Source organism: Thunnus thynnus, chromosome 22 (genome assembly GCF_963924715.1).
Source record: "Thunnus thynnus chromosome 22, fThuThy2.1, whole genome shotgun sequence".
Classification (NCBI taxonomy): Eukaryota; Metazoa; Chordata; class Actinopteri; order Scombriformes; family Scombridae; genus Thunnus; species Thunnus thynnus.
In genome coordinates, this window is record NC_089538.1 from 6259517 (window position 1) to 6282720 (window position 23204).

Genomic DNA, 23204 nt, shown 5'->3' on the forward strand with positions numbered 1-23204 from the left:
GACAGTAATAAATGTTCTTTCTGACTCCTCCTCCATCACACATCATACATGCTCTTTTTCTTTTTAGACAAAGGGCAGAAAAAATAAAAAAGACTTTGACCAAGAGACACAGAAAAGAAGAAACATGAGCAGGAAAACACAACCACAGCTTGAGTACAGTAACATTATGAACATTTTATTTTTTGCCAGTGAACCCTCCCCTAGTTTTGTACAGCCATCATGGAAGGAATCCTTACCTTATCTGTATCAGTCTGGTATGGCAGTACAGACAGCAAAACCTGGACAACACAATAATACAGACCAAACAATTACCAAATAAGCAAAACAAAAAACAAATGTACAGCAGCACATAATAAATACTGTATTGGATGATGAAATAAAATCACATCTGAATCCCACTCACTATATATTTCTGCTTGTCCCCTCTAGGAGGCATTACAGGTCTCTGTCTACCAAAATATCCTGCTCTAAGAACAGTTTCTTTATGGCTGCAGCAATCATCCTGAACCCTACATCTTAGATCCTGCAATAGACCCCTGCATTATGCAGTGTGTTACTTCCTTCTTCTTGTGGATTGAGTATGTGTTACTCACTTTATATGATTTTACTGACACTGTGAACTTTAAAACATGCTTTTTATGGCTAGTTCAAAATGAAATATAACAAGTGAATCTGAATTTGGGAGAATCTTTTGAATTGTACATTGTGTACAACTATATGCAGTGCTGTTTGACAGTTTGTGAACCCTTTAGGATGGTCTCTGTGTCTGCATAAATATGACCTAAAACATGATCAGATATTTCTTTCTGTTGAGCTTCAGTTCACAGACGGATACTTTGACATTTTCCTATAGAATGTGCTGGTACAACTCAGAACTCATAGCTCCATCAGTGATTGCAACCCATCCTGGTTCAGAGGCAGCGAAGCAGGCCCAAACCATGATACTACCATGACAATGTTTCACAGATAGGATAAGGTTCTTATGCTGGAACATAATGCTTCTCATTCAAGCCAAAAATGTCGATTTTGGTCTCATCCATCCACAGAAAATTTTTCCAATCACCTTCTGGCTTATCCATGTGGTCTTGAGCAAACCATAGACGGCATCAGTGTTCTTTTTGGAGATGAGTGGGTTTGCAACTCTGCCATGCACACAATTGATGTTCAATGTTCTCCTGATGGTGGACTCATGAACATAGATTGTAGCCACTGCAAGAGAGGGCTTTAGTTTCCTAGACATTACCCTGGAGTCCTTTATGGCCTCTTGGACTATTACATGCCTTGCTCTTGATCTCTGTTGTTCGACCACTCCTGAGGAAGTTAACACTGGTGTTGGATATCTTCCATTTATACACCATCTGCCTGACAGTCTACTGGTGTAGTCCAAACTCTTTAGAAATGGTTTTGTAACCTTTTCCAGACTGGTGAGTATCAACAACTCTCCTTCTAAGGTCCTCAGAAATCTCCTTTGTTCAAGCCATGACACACTTCAGCAAATCTGTGTTGTGAAGCTCAGACTTTGATAGTGAAGACCAAGAATTCTCTTCTTTAAATAAGGCAAGGCTTCCCAGACTCACGTGATTGTCGTCCCATTGATTGAAACATCTGACTCTAATTTCCCCTTCAAATGAATTGACAATCCTAGAGGTTCACATATTTTGCCAAGCACAAATATGTAACTTTGGATCATTTTCCTCAATAAATGAATAAATATGTCTCAGCATGAATTTTAACCAAAATTAGGAAAAGGGAACATATTACACCAGTATTAGCATCATTGCACTGGCTACCGGTAACGTTGAGGATAGATTTTAAAATTTTACTGTTTTACTTGTTTTTAAAGCCCAAAAAGGTCGAGCACCTTCATATCTCTCAGATTGCTTGTCAGAATATGTGCCAAACCATTCGCTTAGGTCGCTTAATGCTGGCTTGTTAAATGTCCCACAAACAAAATGCAAAAAGTATGGTGAGGGAGCTTTTTGCAGCTACACACCAAAGATCTGGAACAAACTCCCACCACATATTAGACAAGCATCCTCTGTTGATATTTTCAAGAGGCAGCTCAAAATTTATTTTTATGGTTTTGCTTTTAATTAACTCAACCTTTTATTTGCCTTTTACTGTTATCTGCTGTTTTTTTACTACGTGTTGTATCTTTCTTATCTCATAATTTTACCTCTTTTAATCACTGTATTTTTTTATTGTTTATTGTATTTCTTTTTTCTCCTTTCTTTTAATATTTTTAAATATCTGTTTTTTGTTTGTTTGTTTGTACCTCTTTCTGTAAAGCACTTTGAGCTGCATTTTCTGTTATGAAAGGTGCTCTATAAATAAAGTTTATTATTATTATCATTATTATTATTTGTTTAATTGATGTCTCTTTATTTAGTTTTAGGACTTCGATAGAAATCTGATCATGTTTTAGGTCATATCTATGCAGAAATAGATCAAATTCTTAAGGTTTCACAAACTTTCAAGCAGCACTGTGACTATATGACCTAACAGCTCTTAATATCAGCTATAAAGCTTCAGAGGTAGTTAAAGGCCAAACATAAGTGCTAAGTTAAATGCTTTTTTTCATTTCCACTAGGTCCTTAAGCCTTCATTATATCTAGTGTTTATGGTTTTACTGTTCTCAAGGAAGGTGAACAAGTCCATAATGAAGCTTTTTCATACCACATGTCCAAAAAGAAAGTTGTGTGTCTTTGTGCTATATTTTTGTAACAAATGTTTTTTTTGTCTGCCTTACAGTTTTCAATATGAGAAACTTAGAATAACATATTATGTAATAATATATTACATAATCTGTATTACTGTTATGTTAATGAATTCACTTCCTACAGGATGAATGTTGTGTGTCACACATTTTGACCCTCTTAACAACCAATCAAATGCAACCTCATTTTTTAGCTGTTGTCTGCTCTTTTGCTCAAAGCTTTCCATCCGGACCTTTGAGACGATGCATCTGTATATGATTCTCTGTGGATTATGTAAGTGTTCAGTATTTGATTTTAATTAAGACTAAAACTTGAATGGCAGCTCATGTTTCTATAACATTATACCTTTTTGACCCAGTTCATCTGTCAGCAGTGACCCAGTCGTCGGCACTCACACAGGACACTGGGGTTCTGTCTGCCAGTGTTGGGGACAATGTGACTTTACACTGCTTCTATGACAGCCAAGTGGCAATGCACTTCTCCTGGTACCAACAAACTTTGGGAAAAGGACCTCAGCGCCTGTCTACTATTTACAAGTATGATAAATCATCCAAAGACTTCCACTGGTCGGAGAAGAACCCTCGTTTCTCTGTCGAGAGGAAGGAAGGGACAAACCATTTACACATCTCCAACATCCAGTTTTCAGATTCAGCTTCCTACTTCTGTGGAAGCTCACACTCCAACATGATTGAATTTGGAGAAGGGGTCTTTCTAAGTGTCAAAGGTATTGTGCTTATGTTTTTTATTGGGTTTGATTAACTGTAGGTGACATGCAAAGGTTGCTGAGGATTTGCATCCCAAACAATAGAAAGTTTTCATATAATCACCCAAAGCTTTAGCAAAATCACTGGTGTTCATTTGACTTAAAGTGTGAAACTAAACATATGATGCAGATGTGTTTATGTAACACATGTCAACAGCTGTCTTGTTTTCAGTTTTTACAAAATTTTCACAGAAAAATAACTGGATTAAAAAACAAACAATCAGAAACCTACTTTTTAATGCCCAAAATAAAAGTGTACAAATTCCCAGATTTTCAAAAAAAGAAAAACAATTAAAGGGTCATGAATATACTGTATATCTCCAAAACCCAGATACAGGAAAGTACCTTTTTTTCCAAGTAATTCTCTGACAGTTAATTCTCTGTGGATTTAGAAGCCAACCTCAAGGAAATTGTCCAGGGACCATCATCTGAGACCGTCCAGCCAGGCGACTCTGTGACCTTCAACTGCACAGTACAAACTGGAACCTGTGATGGGGAGCGCAGAGTTTACTGGTTCAGACACGGATCTCGCCAAGGAATCCTTCACACCCATGTGGATCAGTCTAAACATGTCTCCACAGCACAGTCTATATCACAGAGCTGTGTCTATCATTTTCAGAAAACGAACCTGAGCTCCTCTGATGCTGGAACTTACTACTGTGCTGTGGCCTCCTGTGGTGAGATTCTGTTTGGAAGTGGAAGCAAGCTGCTCATCAAAGACGATGTTGAAGACCCAATGACACAGATAAGAATCTTAGTCTGGCTGTCCATCATTAGAACTGGGGTCCTCCTGCTCTTTCTAACTTTGTGTCTCTTGGCTTATATCAGTAAGTCCTTGATGAAGTCCTGGTGAAGTCCTTAATGTAGAGAATACAGACTTTAGCTATCTTAGTTCAAAACGTTCAGTTAAAATGTATCATGAGAAATTATCACAAATTACACAAAATGAATACCAAAAGTAGATACACATAATTTTTTGTTTGACTGTGTTACAATTTTAAATAAAAGTAACTTTGACGAAGCTCTTTAATCGTTTGCCTCTTCATACAGTGTCATTGTTTTTGCTGTGTCGCTTGAATTTACAATGAATTTAATCTTTAGAAAAGAAAAGCAACTACACAAACAAAACATTTTAAACAATTATATAACACACTTGAGTTGGCTGACAAAAATATTGCAAAACACTGTACCTCCTAGTGACTTTTCAATACAGTTGCATTGAATATTATTATTCATTAGTCAATTTGTTTAATTCTCCATATAACTTCTTTTTTGTAATGATATCCAACTCAAAACTCCAACAACAACATTAAATTTAAAATGCCTTCAGTCAACAAAAAATACAATCTCAAGTAATTTCAGTGTTGAAATGATTGAATAAGATGATCATTCTACCAATAACATTCATTAGATTTTGAAAAAAATTATAAGAGAGGCTAATGATGGTGGTGATGTGCTTTTTTTTTATCAAACCACCTCCTTTTTCTCTCCTTACTTTTCTGTTGGTTTCTTTTTTTGTTTTAGATCCTCTCACCTCTTTCTTCCTGGCTGGGAAAGAGAACCACAGAGACAAAAGGCCAGACCATGTGGTGTCTTGAACCACATGTGCTGCCCGAAGAGTGCAAAGCTGGGTTTTAAATCTCTTAACTGTGTGGGTCTCTGTTTGAGGCCAGTTGGTGTAAGATAAAGGTGTCAGGTTAGGAAGAGGTTAGTTGCATGCAAGGCCTAGTTACTGGATGTAATGTGTGTTAAGCATGCTAACCTTAACTTAGCAGCTTAGCAGCTTGATGCTAACTTTCCTTTGTTGCTGAATTCTAAGCAGGCTCTCGCGTCGCTGCTTGTTCAAGAGAGTTCTGTGTGGGTCTACTTGGAGCAGATCACACTGGGTCAGAGAGCTTCTGCAGTAGATGCAGCTGTAAAACTTGCTTGTCGGAGTGGATGAATGTATGACCTTCTTATCCATATCAAACACACTATGTCTATAAAGTTAAATTGCTATTGTACTTTAAATGATATAAATAGGGTTGTTGGTAATATGCTAATCAGTATATAGTCTACAATAAAATCACTCTACCTGATTCTACTTAAAAGCAACATTTGCAAACATGTGTTTGTGGTCTAATTTATTTATTTCTCCCGTATTCTACATCTCCTGATTTAAGTACAGGGGTGAAGGAAGTGGCGGAGTCCAGCAGTCCTCTACAGCCTCAGATGTAGGTCATAGAAAGGAACCTAAAGACACTCTAACTGCCATTTTACTGTGTCTTTAAGCTTTAATAGATAACATGGATGTGGAGTGGGGTATAGTATCACACCTTTAGTATTTTCCTGGTATTTTTGTGGTTCGAGGTGAGCAATCTACAGTGCATCATCAGTGGCTGTGTTAGGTGTCACTTTGGGGCTGGTGTAGCTATATGTGGTTATGAATAACACTGCTGTGCAGTATAATAAATTAACAAAAAATTTAATTAAACAAAATGTGTCCCAATGTTTTGCAGGTTGTCTTTAGTTTTATTGATGAAGGTTTCATCGATTGAATATAACTTTGCTTACATGCAACAATATTACTAATGCTAAACCTGCGAGGGACACAATAGTTTGGTCGAGCCCTTGCATGCTGTGTCAGCTGACAGTTCTCTGTATTAATAAAAAAAGAGAGACAAAGATTTTTAGTATTTCTCTGATGACAAATGTAGTACTCGTCTCATCACTATTAAATTTAACCAACCCAGTAATGACTGTGCTTTACTCCTCATGTTGTTCATCCCTGTGCAGCATCTTTTACTCATTTGGCACTGGACTGTATGCTGAGACCCTAAGTGACAGTTTGTGTTACTGTATAAGTCACTGACTTTAAAATAGTCTCTTTATATTTTTCTAACTGTAATTTTTTTGTTTTTAATTGTATTGAAAATATTTTCAAATATGGTAACTAGTTACTTTTTATTTATCATGCAAAAATATGTTAAAAGACCAAGCTCAGTTGTGTTTGAAAAATAAATGATTTATTTTAAATTTACATGTAAAGACACAAAAAACACATTAAATGTCAACTTCTGTCAAATCACACAGGTTTCCTTTAAGTTAAATTTAAGAATTTAAACTCAAGAATACAAAAATGCAGTCTCTAAACTAATCTGATTCTGCAGTTGCATGGTTTATTTTCAACCAATTTTTTGGTCAAAAAGCAATTTCTGAAAAATAAATTTAAATTAATGAAAATAATACAGAAAAAACACCATACATTTTCTGTTTGAAAGCTGGAAGCAAGCACTACTTCTAGCAAAGTGATTGCAGTGTTCATCCAATCAGATGTAGGAAAGGTTTATATTGGTGCCTCAGTGAGGGAGAATACTTGACACACTCTGTTCTTTAAAATGATGTCCTGTGAATGTGTTATACAGCCTTGACAGACAACAATAACAGGAAATCCAGTTTTCATTCTTCATTCTCCATTCTTTCACCCCTTGTCTATACTTGCTGTTGACAGTATGAGACATCAGTATAAAGTACAGAGTCTCTACTGTGTTTAACTGCAGTTGGCCTGCAGGAGGAGCTTCTGGGAGCTGAACGCACAGCTGCATAGATGACTGCACCTCCAGTCTGAAAGACATGGAAATGCAAATATTGTAGACTTGTTCAGACAGTTTGGACACAGAGACAAATATATCTATTAAGTTAATATCTGTCACTGGGTGCTGGTGACTGAGGCACACACTATAAATTATATTAAAGAAAATGTATCACCTGATTGCCTTCAAGGGATCCATCGTGGGATCTGGATAGTGCTGAAAAAAGGGACAGCTATTATCATTGCTAGTTACTGCAGCATATAACAACAGATATCACTCTACTTCTGCTGCAGATATACAGACAGTTAATGCAATGCAGTCTTAAATACCTGTGGGATCTTTTCTCCAACTCCTGCAATGTGTCCATACAAATAGAAGTGTCACCATCCCAAGAATGATGTTTGACACCATCAGTGCAATAATGGTTGGACTCAGATCAGCTGGTTTGGCATCATCTCCTTAACAGAAGAAAATACAAACTTTTGTATATTCTCTGTAAATGACAGCAAATATGAACAGGAATCTTACTTAGTATAAGACATATTGTTACACGACAATTTTCAGCGTTAATGTAACACAATGCCATTGCAAGGTTTTTATCAACCAACACCCATCTGAGTTATCACACCCAGGTGTCTTAAGTTTACACCAAACTTGTGCTCAGAAAATGGAATCACTGAGCGTGGCTCTAGGGGTGGCAATGTCGATCTGTTTGTTGGTCAGTCCATCGCTTTGGCTCAGGCTGAAATATCTCAACAGTAATTGGCCATTACATTTTTATTGTCATTTCTGGTCTCCAGAAGTCCCCTGACTTTTTAGAGCCACCAGCACATCAAAGTTTTCATAGCAGTGTTTCCCCTATATTCATTCAGCAGCGGCGCACCACCACTGCAAAATTATGAGCACCGCTGCTAAAATTTCAGACGATCATTAATGATTTTCTCTCGCACACTGTGCAACACCCTACGTTATTGTGGATTTTTTTAGTCATCCTCACTCTCTTCGTTCTTCAAAGGACATCTACGTGTTTTTGAAAGAGTAGCGTTGCTCCGTTAAGGAATAAGGCAGTCCGTGTGTGTGTGTATGTGTGTGTAAATGTGCGTGTGTAGTTGCACGATCGCAGACAGCAAGTGGTAGAAACGTGACGTGAATGCGAGCGGAGCAGAGGAAAAGTTTAGCAGTAAGTTGTCAATCTGGCAGTAAATGTACAGTACAGACTGTGTGTCAGTTAGTAAATGCTGTAGCTCCTCAAGAAAATACTCATCTATCGAAGGGGGTTAGCCCCGAAGTTAGCAACAACGCGTTAGCTTAACTTGACCAGGCTCACTTAAGGTGGACAGACTTTTAAGGTGGACCAGCAATTCTCATTTTAGTGTCAATCTCAGCCGCTCTTTAGCAGAGAACGGAGAAGTGTGTAGCTGATGAGTCTTTCATACGCCCCCACATATGACAACAAAACTTTGATTTATGGCCAAATACCTGCAAAACAAATGACATCCCCATCAGCTGTTCTTTGTGTTTTGTGCTAATTAGAAAATGTTAGCATGCTTCCATGCTAAACTAACATGGTAAGCATTATACCTGCTAAACATCAACATGTCAGCATTGTCACTGTGAGCATATTAGCATTCTGACATAAGCATTCAGCCCAAGCACAGTCTCACAGAGACTCACAGAGACTCACTGAGATGTTTAGTTTTGTTAATTATCAAAGCACCACTTCTTTTCAAATTGAAATGCACCATCTTGGACTGAGAACATACATTTGTCACTATTGTTGTCTTACTGTTAACATTAATCCTGGTCCCATTTCCAAACAGTACTTCTCCACATGAAGTCACAGCACAGTAGTAGGTTCCAGCATCATCAGAGCTAAGGTTCCTCATGAGAAGGTTGTTCACACAGGTAGCTTCTCCAGAGCCAGTATCAGTACTCTGGCAGGTGTCATTTTTATTTCCAGAGGAGTAAATCATCTCAGGAGCAGAATAATCAGAGTTTTTCAGCCACAAGACGCGAGTGTGTTCTGCTGCACAGCGGTCAGTGTGGACAGAACAGCTGAGAGTCACAGAGTGTCCTGGCTGCACTGACTGAGACTCTGGTTGCTGGACGACAGAGTCACTGATCATCTTTGCACCTTAAGAAAGAAACCAAATCAACTGTGATCATTTACATTATGTTCACATTCAGCTGAATTTATCGCTGCTTTGTGATAAAGTACATAGAATAAATACCTTTCAGCCTCAAAAAGGTTCCTTGTCCAAACTGAACCTTGTTTAAATTGATCACTCCACAGTAGTATGTGCCAACATCTTCCCACTTTGTTGCAGATATGATCAGATGACTGCTGATGCTGTCAGATTTTACAGAATAATAGTGATGAAATTGGTCGCCAAATGTTGTCAGATTATAAAAAGTATCTGTTGAGGCCACTAGCTGTAGTCTCCTGCTAGTTGTCAGTTTGTACCATACTCTAGTTCTTACAGAACTATGAATGCGACATGTAATAGAAACTGCTTCTCCAAGTGCTGCTGATTGGAAAGGAACAGGTTGAAAGACGTCACTTAGCTGTGCCTCACCTAAAACAAATCAAACAAACATGAATGTGTCTAAATAACAGTCACTTTTGTGTGCACATAAAACAATCTCACAAGTGGATTTTTCTGTTACTTACACACAGACCAGAGCAGTAAAACATTTAGCAGGCTCAGCAACAACTTCTCTGCTGGTGGCTCCATCTTCTCCACAGCAGTTCTGACTTGTGACAGTGGCAGCAGTCTAAACAGATTCACCATGCAGGACACATCCATGTCACATCTGTCAGGTTTCTGATTGGTTCATTGTATTCATCTTGGTTTACCTGATTGGCTGCTTAGTAAATCCAATATGTAGGTTTGTTGCAAATGTAGCAACAAAAAAACAAACTTCAATCACAGTCTTTGTGGTTAACATGTCGTAGTTCTACCAGCAGCTATATCAGCAATGTAGCTTTTCTGGAAAATTGTTTCTGTTTTAAGAATTATTGATGCTCTACTTAATAAAAGATGATGGATAGTAGCAAAGCATATACAGTGTGAGTGAAAAAAAACAAAACAGGAAATACAATAATGTGAAAATAGCAGAAAACAATATTTTGACAAATCAGATTGATCCTTTGACAAGAACAAAAACAAAAAATGTAACTAAACATTTTATTGAGAAGAAAAAGCTAGTAAGAGGACCTTGAATTAGCTTTTGCTGCTGTGTGGTCCTGAAAGTTTACATCAAAATGATCAAAAGGTTCTCAAGCGCACTGGAAATTAAGTTAAATAGGGCGGGGCAATATATCAAATTAATCAATTTTTTGTTTTTGTACGATGTGTAAAATGTCTAAATTGTGAAAATCAAGTTACATTTAGTAAATGATAGCTTCCTAATGATATCAAGTCGGCCCAGCGCTATATTAAATGATTAAAAACTGGCAGCCTCGGTCGACCTCTTCACTGCATTTGACACTGAATGCTACAGGAACTCTGCTGGATGCCTTTATGACAGAAACACAGAAGGTGTACTGGCTGTGGGCTCAGCTCTTTCTCTTCTTGTAAATATACAGTTTAACAGGAAGGGGAAGAGGTGGCAAGAAACCGTGTCCTGTTCATACTGATATCTATGTAAAGAAGGGACTGGGAACAATGGTCTTTTAGTCCCAACTATGGTCAAGCTTCAAAAACACTTGATCCAACACTTCTCATAATGCAACTCAATAGCATCTTTTGTTTAGACCGTCCCTTCCTGGTAAACACCTACAGCCTTTAAACTCCATGCAACCAGTTGTAACTGTCTGTTAAAAAACTGATTAGTAGATTAGGTGATTAACATAAAATACCATTTTTTGATCCTTTTGCTAATATTTTGGGGTTTTGGACCATTGGTTGGACAAAGCAAACAATTTAAAGATGAAGATTTATTTTTCAATCTGCATGTCAGAGATACAGAAGATGTAGTAACATTATAAATCAGTACTTTTCACTCCTGGTTCTCATGAGCCCTGATGTTATTTCTTGATTACGTGACTAAATATAATAGTCACCTGACTGGCAGCACAGGTAACAAACCAACTTCAGAGACATCCAACTTGAAACCACAGAGACAAAGAAGACACGAGAGAGTCTGAGATCTCTTCTCTTTACTATCAACTGCAAAGAAGTTACAAAAAGCCTCTTACACCTCTGTCTCTGTGGCAACATGTACAACAAACAACCTTCAAAGAATGTTCTGTGATGCCTTTAGACTTGCGTATTTTACATGTGATGTCAAAGATGCAGGGCTGGTTAGAAGTGCGGAAACTCTTCGAGTAGCTAACCCACGAACACCTCAGAGGTGTGAGTGCACTTTTAAATTTGGCAACGAAGAGTACAGTAACAGTGGAAATCAGCAAGTTGTAAGGCAAGATGTAAGTTTCGCCACTCATCACTTCAAAGAAACCTTCTGACAGAAGTCATTGCAAGGCAAGCTTTCAAAGTATTTGATCAAATGTAAATGAAATCATTTTGACAGAAGTGTTTGTGTTTCAGGAGAACTCACATTACCCTGATAAACAGTTGTCTTTGTACACAGAATCAAAGTACAAATGAAACATGTTTGCTCTGCTTTACAGTGGAGTACACACATTCACTCCAGCGGTCGTCCTGCTGTCTTCTTGATGTTTTGGCCTTGTGATACCTTAAAGCAGCATGATGAAGGTTTTCTGCATCTTGACCTAACTGTTAACAAAATATATGGTTAACCACTATAATGTAAGATACAGCACAAGGCTTGTGGAAGGACCTGTCATGGTGAAACAGACTACATCATGCACTCAAATAAATAACTTGTGTGCACTAATTAACAGAACATAACATTAAACAATCAATTAAAACTACTAACAACCAAAGCTGACCAACAGCTGCAACAAAGGCTAGCAGAGAAAGAAAAATAAAGATGTTGCTGTGCTGTTAAAAATTCTGAAGTCTTCAATAGAACATGGTGCTTACCTCTGCATTAGGAGTAGAGGTCGCTGAAAATGTTGAGTCTGGTTGTGACAAACAAAATAAAAAGTCAGTTTTATTCAAATGAAATGTGTCCTCAGTACTTCATTAATATTACAAGTACCTGTACATTGGCAGTTTCTCTTCATTATGCACACTGTGAGAGCCAGTAAAACAACCAGGACGGTGGTGAACGCCAAAACTCCGCTCAAGAAATACACCAAGGGAAGAAGGTCCACCTCATCTGTAGACATTACAGAGCTTTTAGCTTTTTTCTCATGTATATCATAATGGTCAAGTCTACCTTAAAACAGAACTGACATGCCCATATAGTATGTACAATAAAAGGGTTGTAAATAGTCCACCTCTCCATACAGGCCACAAAAAGATTTCAGTGTAAGTAAAGGGGGCCAAATCCACAGTTCTTTGACCTGTGTAAAAATTCATCCTTAAGTTCAGGTGAAGCTAATTTGAGGCTCTAAGCAGTCTGACTTAGTCAAAACAAGTGTTTATCTTCCATATGCAATACTCACATGCCAGTTTAAAGAGTTGTTGATCCTCAACCCATTTATCTTCCAGCATTAGTCTTTTTTTGTGATTGAGTCACCACAAAAAGCATCCCTTGCTTAGCTGTGGTGAAGGGATATTAGTTTCAGCTGAACTTTGAAAAGCATATTTGCCACAACAAAAACTGTTGAATTATTCTCCATCTCTTACAGTGGTGTTGCTTTAGGAAGCAGTTGCTCCATGGTTGGTAAAAACAGAAGGAATAATTACAGCAACCATTCATTCTTACTGGCATGTGAGTATTGTATTAAGATAGAAAATCTGCACCTATTCTTTAAAGAGTTCTCTCCATTTAACAAATGAGATGGCCTCTGTCCACATGAGGCGACAGCACAGTAGTAGGTCCCAGCATGAGAAACATTCAGACTCTTCATTGGTGAGTTGTAGACACAGGTGTGTGTTTGTGTGTTGTTGTTCCTCTCACACTGATCATTCCTGCCTCCATGTGTGTAAATGACTCCTGGATGAGATTCTTCAGAGTTTTTGAACCAGTAAACACTGTGTTCTCCATCATCACAGGTCCCAGTGTGTACTGTACAGTTCAGAGTCACAGAGCTCTCAGATGCCGACTGATGGACCAAAGCTTGGATGTTCAAACCTGAACCCTTTACATTGAGAGTAGTGCTTTGGATGGATTGTTTTACTTTTTTTTTTACATTTACATTTTATTTAGCAGACGCTTTTATCCAAAGCGATGTACATATGAGATTGATACAACACAAGCAGGGATCTAGTCAGGAGACAACAACACGAGTACGTGCCATAAAGCTTAAGTTTGGGCCCGATAGGACGTAGATGCCAACAGGCAGTGCAACAAGGCAATGATTAGAGTGAATAGAAGCATGTTTGTTTGTTTTTTTGTTTTCTTTGTTTGTTTTTGTTTTTCTTGTTTTTTCTCTACCTACAGTCCATCAAGTGCAGAGGTGTTTGCGAAAGAGCTGGGTCTTTAGTCTTTTCTTAAAGATTGAGAGGGACTCTGCAGATCGAACAGACTTTGGTAACTCATTCCACCACCGGGAACTACAGAGGAGAAGAGTCTAGCTAGTGACTTAGGGCCCTGTTGTGGTGGTGATACCAGGCACCTTTCATTGGCAGAGCGTAGTGGGCGGGAGGGAATGTAGACCTGAATGAGGGAGTTCAGGTAGGCAGGAGCCATTTTAGTTGCTGTTCTGTAAGCAAGTGTCAGGGTTTTGAATTTGATGCGGGCAGCAACTGGGAGCCAGTGGAGGGATATCAACAGCGAGGTGACATGTGCTGTTTTGGGCTGACTGAAGACCAGACGTGCTGCCGCATTCTGGATCATCTGCAGAGGTTTAAGTGTACATGCAGGGAGGCCTGCCAATAAGGAGTTGCAGTAGTTGATGCGTGATATTACGAGAGCCTGTACTAGGAGTTGTGCTGCAAGCTCAGACAGGTAGGGTCTGATCTCCCTGATGTTGTACAGGGCGAATTGATGCGATCGAGCAACTGAGGCTACGTGACCCTTAAAGGTTAGTTGGTAATCAATCATGACACCTAAGTTCCGGGCAGATTTTGTGGGCATGAGTTGGGTTGATTCGAGCTGGATGCTGATGTTTTGTTGTATGGAAGGACTGGCTGGCATGACAAGGAGCTCGGTCTTAGAGAGGTTAAGCTTAAGGTTCTTTCATCCATGCTGATATGTCGGCAAGGCATGAAGAGATCCTAGCCGAGACTGTGTGGTCTTCTGGTGGGAATGACAGGAAGAGCTGGGTGTCGTCAGCACCCAGAAACGTGGACTGTCCTTGAATTCATCATGAAAAGTGTTAATTTTGTTATGCCTGTAGAATGTAGTCACCGGCTTTGGTTTCTGTCCCGGAGTTTGCTTATACCAGTAAAGCATCACTGCAATGTTATCTCGACAAAAGCATTGCAAAGTCACACGTTCCTCAACATTAGCTGAGTCAAAACGTATAGATGTTTGTTTTAAAGATGTCATATGAGCTGAGGAGAAAGTGAAGAGACAAAGGAAATGCACAAGTCATTTAATGCCAGTATGTTGTAGTGAACTGTATTGCAGAATGCATAAAAACATGTTACAATCATATGGTTACACTTTAAAGCAAAAAGGCAAATCACAACTTACCTGTATTCGCCACAAACAGATATGTGAAAAACAAAGCAAAGTATGGAGGTGTCATCGTGCCTCAAATGCTGTGATGAATGAATTGAATCTCTGTACGTTCTCTGCTCCTCAGAGAGAAGACTGTGTTTGATTGGCCAATCAGAAGTCCTAATTTGGAAAGAGTGCTCAGTGCCCCTTGCCCTCACAATGTTGGTCCTTGAGAAGAGCTTTATCAGCAACAACATGACTCTTCAGCCTCTGTAAATCTAAAGATTTACAAAGAATCACTGATAAAGAAATGACTTGTGTAGTTTATACAAAACATCATACAGTGAAGTCAGTGAACAAGGTGAATCAGGATTTACAGCTTGCAGAAATACATTGACTGACTGACTGGCTGGTGGGCAACACAAGCTAGTTGTAACTGCTTAGCATTGATGTTAAATGACTACCTGACATACAAGCATATTGGGGATAATTTTCAAGATAACATGAAGGATTTTCTTCCAAATCGGGAAGCAATTTCCTTAATTGTTAGTCAGCCACATTAACAATCCATAGTTGGTTAATCGTTAACAATTTATGAAATACAGTGTACATTTTTCCGCAATAAAATCATTTTAAACCACTGTTGTGGCCTATAATCACTGCAAAATCAGTAGTGAATTAGGAATGAAGAACAGAATTAAAAATTAAATTACATAAATATTTTTCTCATTTAAAATGTGGAGCGCTGACCTCCGTCTGTTGCTATTCGCAGTACTTCCAGGTTTCATTAGAGGACATAGATTAAATAAGACCAGATCTGTTGGACACATCAAACAAAAAAAAATATAACCCATTTTTCCCCTATCAAAAGGGCCTTCAACAGTAAATAGTCTGTAACAATATTGAATGAATATAAAACAGGTTATCCACAACTGACTTCAGTCTTACTGGTTTTATATATAATAATATGGGGATTTTTAAAATTTGTGGGGTCCTTACAAGCGGTCAGAAAACACACCTGTAACTCCATCTTATTCAACAGTAAGAGGCACCACAGAGTGGCGCAACTACAACAAATCCACAGTATCTTTTCTGACAGTTACACTGCACGTAAGTAGTCTTCTGCATTGTTGGGGAATATATTTTTAATTTCCATTAATTAATTAATGGTAATTAATCAATAACCAATTAATCACCAACATCACTGTTCCAAATAGTCCAAGATATTAATAAAGTAAACTTAAGTGTTGTACATTTTGGCAACAAATGAAAGACTTCAAGGTCACATTCAACATCTTAACTCTGCTGACTGCTATAAGAACTCCATCCTCAAGCTATGTTACACACCAGGGTTTACTGTATATGTACACATGACTCAGTCAAATGAAAAACAACTACTAAGATTAAAAAAATACACAAAAATCAATGTGTGCAATTTGTGATCAATAACAGAACTGTCAACAGTACATAAAGCCACATGATGTTCAACCCAAACTGTTTTGACCTAATGATTAGAAAACCCTGCAAAGAGACCATGCTGATTTGTTGACAGATGACTGTTGATTTAACACTTGAGTGTTTTTTCTGTGTGAACTCTCTGAAGGTGCTGCTCTATTTCCTACCACTTACTGAACCTGGAGACAATATAATAGCTGAGTTGTTCCACACTTTATAATACATACTAGGAACTAAAACAATAAGTGTTAGGTGTTGTCATGGTCAATTAGAGAAAGCTTCACTCTGAGAAGAACTTAAGTTAACATAAGATGATACTCTACTCTCACTTTTAAAATGTTAATCATTTGGTCCTTTTGTGTTGCAGCATGTTATCTGCATTTGAAACATGACCCTCATTTCAGCCAGTTGCCTTTCAAAATGGTTTTTTACTTTTGCCATTTGTCTCAGCTTGTATACGCTGTGGTTTGGAGACGACAGGCCAGTCTTCCTGTGTTCAAGCGAGGGGTTATGTTTCCACCGGTGGAAACGTCTTCACAGTCGTTCACACCTTAGTCACAAGAGTGAAATGCTGAGAGCTGGCTAGTTTGAAAGGTACTACCTGCGCTTATGTTTCTGGTCAGAAGAATCTATTAATAGGTCAGAGGGGATTTTTTAGCATGCTTTGTGTACTGTGTCTGTATCTAATGCTGCACATCACAGCTTACTTTAACAGGGGGTAGTTTTCCATAGACTAGTTTGTGTTGTACATTTTGCCTTTTCTGTTTCATGTATTTTGTGAGGCTTACAGCTTCTAGCGGAAATGACAAAGCTGTGCTCTCTTCTTTCCCTCTGCTATGCAAAATGCTGAATATTATTCTTTTACTTATTTGTGGATGAGCATTGTAACGTTGTAACTAACTAATGTTAATCATGCATCACCACAAACTTTTCCTGCTGTCATAATCATTAGCTTTTATTTTGTTTTGCCTACTGCTGCATATTAAAGGGCCAGAATGACTTCTGATAATCCATATAACTCGCTGACCTTTTTATTGGAAGGACTTTATACCAAAGAAATAGTCCCCATGAAAAGTGCTCACAGTGAGGTCCATGGATTATTCTGAGTGACAACAACACTGTTTTTGATGTTGAGCTCTTCAAAATTGTCTTTCACTGACTTTTGACTTTTGTAGTTACATTCACCGAGTCAAGTTTTGAACTACACAAGATTGATTTCATACGTTGATGCATTATGGACCTGAAAATTCTTAACAAAGAGCTTGCACAAGCTGCATTCTGAGTGATGTGGCTAGAGTCACTTTATCATGAAACAACAAGAGAAAGCAGACCTCTCCCACTCAAAACAATCTTGTTGACCAGTTCGACAAAGCTTTATTTGAACTTTTACACCTATTCTTTCAGACAGGAATTCTCTGTCCTTCCTCTGTGAGCTATTCAAAGTTAGCACATTGCATTTTCTGTGCTTTTTCTTTCTTCAGTGTTTTTTTGTTTACTGCTGTGGTCACGGAAACGCTCTGATTAGCTTTAAGCAGCCTATATTGCCTCCTTAAGAAATGAGATGGATTACCTCCTGCACCTAGAGTATGTTCACCAGAGTTGCACGTTTGTGGCTGCTGGGCCAGGATGGTCTACTGGATTCATGCAAGACCCCAGTGCTGATAACTGAGCCAGGGCTGCAATTAATGGTTATTATACAACAGGTAGGTCCAACCAAGCAATCTGATTGGTCAACTAGACATTTAGAACATGCTCAAATCAGCATGACAGCACACTTAGCCGTGCTCAAATGAAGAAAGCCTCATCACTAAAAGAATTACTCTACTGTGTAGTAAACTAGGTTTTATTATGTAGGATTCTACTGACGTGAGTGATTGTTTTCCAGGTATTAGTCATACCCCATGTATTTCCATGGAAACGGAGATAACACAAGCAAAAGGTTTTTTATTCTTACAGCGAACTGCCTCACAATATGACTAAATTTTGTTTATATCTTTTATTTTGTTAGCAATGTTGTTTAATCGCAATATTATATTGCTTAATTTCATTATTTATTAATCTGACAATTATTTTCTCGATTAATTGTTTAGTCTATAAAATGTCAGAAAATAGTGAAAAATGCCTGTTATAATTTCTTAGAGCCCCAAGTGACATCTTTAAATGTTTTGTTTTGTCCAATCAATGGTCCAACACATTTGAAATATCCACACTGTCAAACTGAGCCAAATCTGGCAGCCATGTTGGGCCACATTGAATTCTACAGCACTACCAGAGCACAGCTGGCACCAACACTCAGCAATAATCAACCCCACTGAGCTGGCAGCCTGGCATTGTTTGACTTCTAGTCTGTCACCATGGTTTACTCATTGGAAGGGTCACAGAAAAATGGGACAGTCAAAGACAAATAAGTAATCACATATCACATTATTGTCATTTAGAGAGAACAGTCTTAACATCTTTAGCAAAGTGTAACAGCCAACTAACTGGCCTTGAAATGATTAGTTGATAAATTTATTAGTTGATGGATAGATAATTAATTAGCAAATGTTTTGATAATGTATTAATTGTTTTTCTCATGTTTTGATTTTCTTTGTCTTATGTGTTACAAAATTTAATATTTTGGGGATTTGGACCTTGATAATTTGAAGATGTCACCTTGGCCATTGGGACTTTTCAACATTTTTTTTTTTTTTTTGACCTAACAATCAATTAATAGAGAAAATAATCGGCAGATCAATCTTTAATTTAAATAATCGTCAGCTGCAGCCCTAAACATCAGTATTGCTTTGTCTTGGGTAAACTGTATGAATCAATGCTAGATGTTTCCAATCCATCACAGGTCAGCTGGGTTGGTAAATATGACCATCACTGGCACTTTTCTATTGGATACTGCATATTAAAGTCCTCTTTATTTAAACACCATTTGCCCTGACGTTTCTCAGTGCTGCTTTAATCACAGTCATGACGAAGTACTGACCTGTTCATATTTCACAATAACACAATAAAGAGCTCTTTGGTCACATTTTAAACTTTTTTTTTAATAAAAAGGCACAAGGGGGATGACATGTTATATGATAGCAAGAATCTCTTTAGTCTTCATTCTCTCTGGTTTGTCCACCTTCTCCAGATGAAACTTCTTGGTTCTGTTGTCAGTACCTGATGTCAGAATAAACTATAGAGTGTCCACTGTGTTTCACTGTAGCTCGCCTGGAGGAGAGGCGTCTGGGTGCCGCACTCACAGATGCGTATATAACTGCTCGACTAATCTGTTTGAATTGAAATTTCTAATAATTAACACTCAGAAAGACGTCATGCAAATCAGACATAAAGATTATATGTAGCTAACATATTACTCTGTTAGTGCTCTTACCTGATCGCTGTCAGAAGATCCATCATTAGCCTCTAAAGAAACAAAGACAACTACTGTTGATTCCAGTTACTGCCGAATGTAACACAATGTGGATCTGATTCCGCTGCAGATATACAGCTGATCAATACAATGCATCATCTTAAATACTTGTGACACTTCTGCAAAGTGCCCATATAAGAATAAAAGTCACAATCCCAAGACTGACGTTTGACAGCAACAGCACAATAACAGTTGGACTCAGTTCAGCTGGTTTGGTGACGGCCGTGTTTCCTTTTAACAGAGGATGATAAACAAACAGTAATTAATTTAGATTTGTATATACAAATAACTGCCAGTGCAATATCCACTATTTGACAAAGAAACATATGTATTCCCTTACTTGGACATCACAACTGATTGAACAAAATTAGAATATAGAAAATATTCCAGTGTTGGCCAGTTACTGGATTGGGCAGAATATGATATTCAAATGGTCAGTTCAACCAAATTACACACAAAAAGTCCCAGTAATATTCATATTAGATGATTCTGCAGCTCATGATTAATGTTCAGTGCCAACTGTCATTGTCAGTGCAGGATGTAGTGTGCCCTTATGTAGTGAGGAGGAAAGTAAAGATTTGGTGGTCTGACTGCAGGAGACCATCGTTCGCATCCTGTCACACACCTACATTTAACATTTTTCTTTTTTATGAACTGAAACCACAATCTTTTCTTAACTGTAACCACATGTTTTAGTTGCATAACCCTAACCAAACCATAACCACGATCTTTCCCTAATGTTAACTATACTGTAGTTGCCATGCACAGATATTGTAGAAAATTTGGAGTTGGACATTGAAAAAATGTTGGTATTGAGTTTCTCATCTGGCTGTAGGGTTGAATACAGTGTAAGTAAATTTGTTTGTGGGGCTCAAAGCACTGTCAACTCCACAAATGTGAACTGAAAAACACTTATACAAGTTATTTACTATTTTACATTTTGAACAATGACTCTACTCTTATATAACTGTTCTCTTACTGTTAATATCAATCCTGGTCCCATTTCCAAACAGTACTTCTCCACATGAAGTCACAGCACAGGAGTAGGTTCCTGCATCATCAGACCTGAAGTTCCTCATGAGAAGGTTGTACACACAGGTAGCTTCTCCAGAGCCAGTCTCAGTAAACTGGCAGGTGTCATTTTTTATTTCCAGAGGGGTAAATCATCTCAGGAGCAGAATAATCAGAGTTTTTCAGCCACAGGACGCAAGTGTGTTCTGCTGCACACCAGTTGGTGTGAATAGAACAGCTGAGAGTCACAGAGTGTCCTAAAAACACCTGACTGAGGTTATCATAATTCATACATGAAAGGGTTAAAGAGTTTATTGGTAAGATAAAACTGTACATTGATCACAATGAAGTAAAGTCATATTTACAAAACTGCTGTTTTAGGGAAAGTAAAATGACCCTTTTAAAGTTTGTCTGTAAGACAAAGATAAAACATGTCCAGCTCTACTGCTTTACACTAAAGTACACACATTCACTCCAGGTATCATCCATCTGGCTTCTTGATCTGTTGATCTTGATCTCCATCAAAGCAATGTAATAGAGGTTATCTCCATCTTGGTAACCCTGGACATGAGAAACAGTATATCACAATGTGGTGCATGACCATTTATACACACAAAAAAGTGCTGTGCAACAGCTGTATATTTGAATAGTAATTCAATAGTCTAAAAAGAGAATACCTTTGCATTTCTTTTTGAGGCTGCTGAAATTCTTGTATGAGAATCTGAAAAAACAGAATTTAAACCTTCTTAATATCGTGTCATGTTCAGTGAACATACATTAAAGATAAAAACAGCACCAGTTACCTGCACCTGCGGTTTCTCTTGTTCATCACACACATTAAGAAAGCCAGTAAAACATTCAGGATGGTGGTGAACGCTGCAGCCCCACGCCAGAAATTCACTGAGACAAGACAGTCCACCTCATCTGTAGAGAGCCAGACGTCAAGATACATTACAGCTTTTAGCTTTTTTTTTTTCTTAAGTTTGATTAGAAGATAACCATCACAAATCTCTGGCTAGAAAGTTACTTACAGGCAAAGTCCAGCTTGGTCCTGTGTCCAAACACTATCTGTCCACATGAGGTGACAGCACAGTAGTAGGTCCCAGCATGTTCAAACCTGAATCCTTTACATTGACAATAGTTCCCTCTGCAAATTCTAACATAAATGAATAACCACTTGCGCAGTAGTAAGTAGCTGAGTCTGAGAGGTGTAAATTGGAAATCTTTAAGTGATTTTTTCCAACGTGAAACATGGATTGTCCTTGAATTCATCATGAAAAGTGCCACTTGTTTCGTATTTATAGAAGATGGAGATGAGCCTTGGTTTCTGTCCTAGAGTTTGTTTATACCAGTAAAGCCTTGCTGCAACATCGCCTTCATAGAAACATTGCAAAGTCACCTCATCACCAACATTAACTGACAGCAGACCACTTTTCTGCTGAACAGATGAGGATAATTTCATATCAGTCATCTGAACTGAAGCAAAATGAGAGACAAAGCAAATGCACAATTAGTTTAAATTTATAGAGAGTTTATCACAATGAAGACAAGAATGATTGAGGAATGACATGAGGAGTGACTAAAAAATACACAAAAAACACCACTCACCTATTTTCCCAAAGAACAAACATGTTAAACAAAAAACAACCTTTGGAGATGTCATCGTTTCAAATTTCTTCGTTGAAAGTAATGAGGAGTATTTCTCCTGTCTTCAGAGACAAGCCTGTATTTTACTGGCCAAACTGGAGGTGTCATCAAAAGTCTTATTAAGGAAACATGATCACATGCTCACTCGCACTTATTCTGCCAAGGCCGGCTCTTGAAAAAAATCACGTTGAGTAAAAATGAATAACCACAACCAACATCCTCACTTATGTAACAGCCTGTACTGTCACTGATGGGCTGCACTCACTTTCAAGACGTGGTTATTTTTTGTGTCTATTCGATGTGTTTAGTCCAACATTTACAGTTTAGAGATGACATTAACAGCAACATACAATACAGTGGAGTTCAGTTTTGCTCAACCTTAGTTAATGAATCGATCATCATTATGTCAAACAAATAACATGCAGGCATAATAAATGATTGACTACCTGTCAGATACACTAAGAATACAACATGGTAATCACTAGCCAGGTCTAGTGTCATTTAATGAGATTTTGTCTATTTTTATGTCTTCTGTTGTTTACTTTATATATTTTCTTTTTTTTCAAGCATTAAATTTGAGTTGACAGTATATAAATTTGATCCCCAAAAGGTCACAAAGAATTGAGTCTGATCTACTATAAAATCAGTTGGCTCTCACTGTAGAGGCGTCCTGATTGAAACCACTCATACAAAGAGACAAAAAGTGCAGATGGTCCGTGATGTGCACATGACCACATCTTACAAAGCTAAAGAGAGATTTTATCATAACACTGCTGACCAAAAGGAAACTATTAAAAGATGTTTGCAAGTGCGGGTTCGTGGTGCACAAATCAGCACGTTTACTATGACTTCTGGTCTGTTTCAGTGGTAACTTTACATGTATACTCACTGAGCACTTTAGCAAGAACACCTGTGCAATCTAATGCAATCCAATACAACAGCTTATATATATTTTATACAGTTTTTGTTGACACTGTTAGAAAGATGAT

General features: G+C 38.0%; 3 protein-coding genes across 3 annotated transcripts; 1 reads left to right on the top strand and 2 right to left on the bottom strand.

Moving 5' to 3' along the window:
- The first annotated feature begins 2610 nt into the window (after positions 1 to 2610).
- LOC137174236 (uncharacterized) lies at positions 2611 to 4518 on the top strand. Its single transcript, XM_067579414.1, has 2 exons — positions 2611 to 3441; positions 3873 to 4518. Exons 1-2 carry the CDS (start codon positions 3033 to 3035, stop codon positions 4331 to 4333), a joined length of 870 nt encoding a protein of 289 aa, XP_067435515.1. The 5' UTR covers positions 2611 to 3032; the 3' UTR covers positions 4334 to 4518.
- Positions 4519 to 6482: 1964 nt separating this feature from the next.
- LOC137174229 (immunoglobulin kappa light chain-like) lies at positions 6483 to 10089 on the bottom strand. The gene is made up of 6 exons (XM_067579405.1): positions 9724 to 10089; positions 9284 to 9628; positions 8839 to 9186; positions 7382 to 7510; positions 7228 to 7268; positions 6483 to 7083 (listed from the first exon to the last, which is right to left on the bottom strand). Exons 1-6 carry the CDS (start codon positions 9857 to 9859, stop codon positions 6952 to 6954), a joined length of 1131 nt encoding a protein of 376 aa, XP_067435506.1. The 5' UTR covers positions 9860 to 10089; the 3' UTR covers positions 6483 to 6951.
- A 1979-nt stretch (positions 10090 to 12068) lies between these two features.
- LOC137175160 (T cell receptor alpha chain MC.7.G5-like) lies at positions 12069 to 23159 on the bottom strand. The gene is given in 4 exon segments (XM_067580869.1): positions 12069 to 12099; positions 12890 to 13220; positions 21686 to 21805; positions 21808 to 23159. Coding segments are annotated over 4 exon segments (714 nt in total). The 5' UTR covers positions 22040 to 23159.
- Between the last annotated feature and the right edge of the window lie 45 nt (positions 23160 to 23204).

What these genes read in the sequence shown, in the direction of transcription:
- LOC137174229 (XM_067579405.1), bottom strand. Translation starts at nt 9,859, where the DNA reads ATGGATGTGTCCTGCATGGTGAATCTGTTTAGACTGCTGCCACTGTCA. An exon ending in AACCTTTTTGAGGCTGAAAG is followed by an intron (nt 9,187 to 9,283) that starts GTATTTATTCTA and finishes TTCTTTCTTAAG; the next exon opens with GTGCAAAGATGATCAGTGAC. An exon ending in GATCCCTTGAAGGCAATCAG is followed by an intron (nt 7,084 to 7,227) that starts GTGATACATTTT and finishes CATGTCTTTCAG; the next exon opens with ACTGGAGGTGCAGTCATCTA.
- LOC137174236 (XM_067579414.1), top strand. Translation starts at nt 3,033, where the DNA reads ATGGCAGCTCATGTTTCTATAACATTATACCTTTTTGACCCAGTTCAT. An exon ending in GGTCTTTCTAAGTGTCAAAG is followed by an intron (nt 3,442 to 3,872) that starts GTATTGTGCTTA and finishes CTGTGGATTTAG; the next exon opens with AAGCCAACCTCAAGGAAATT.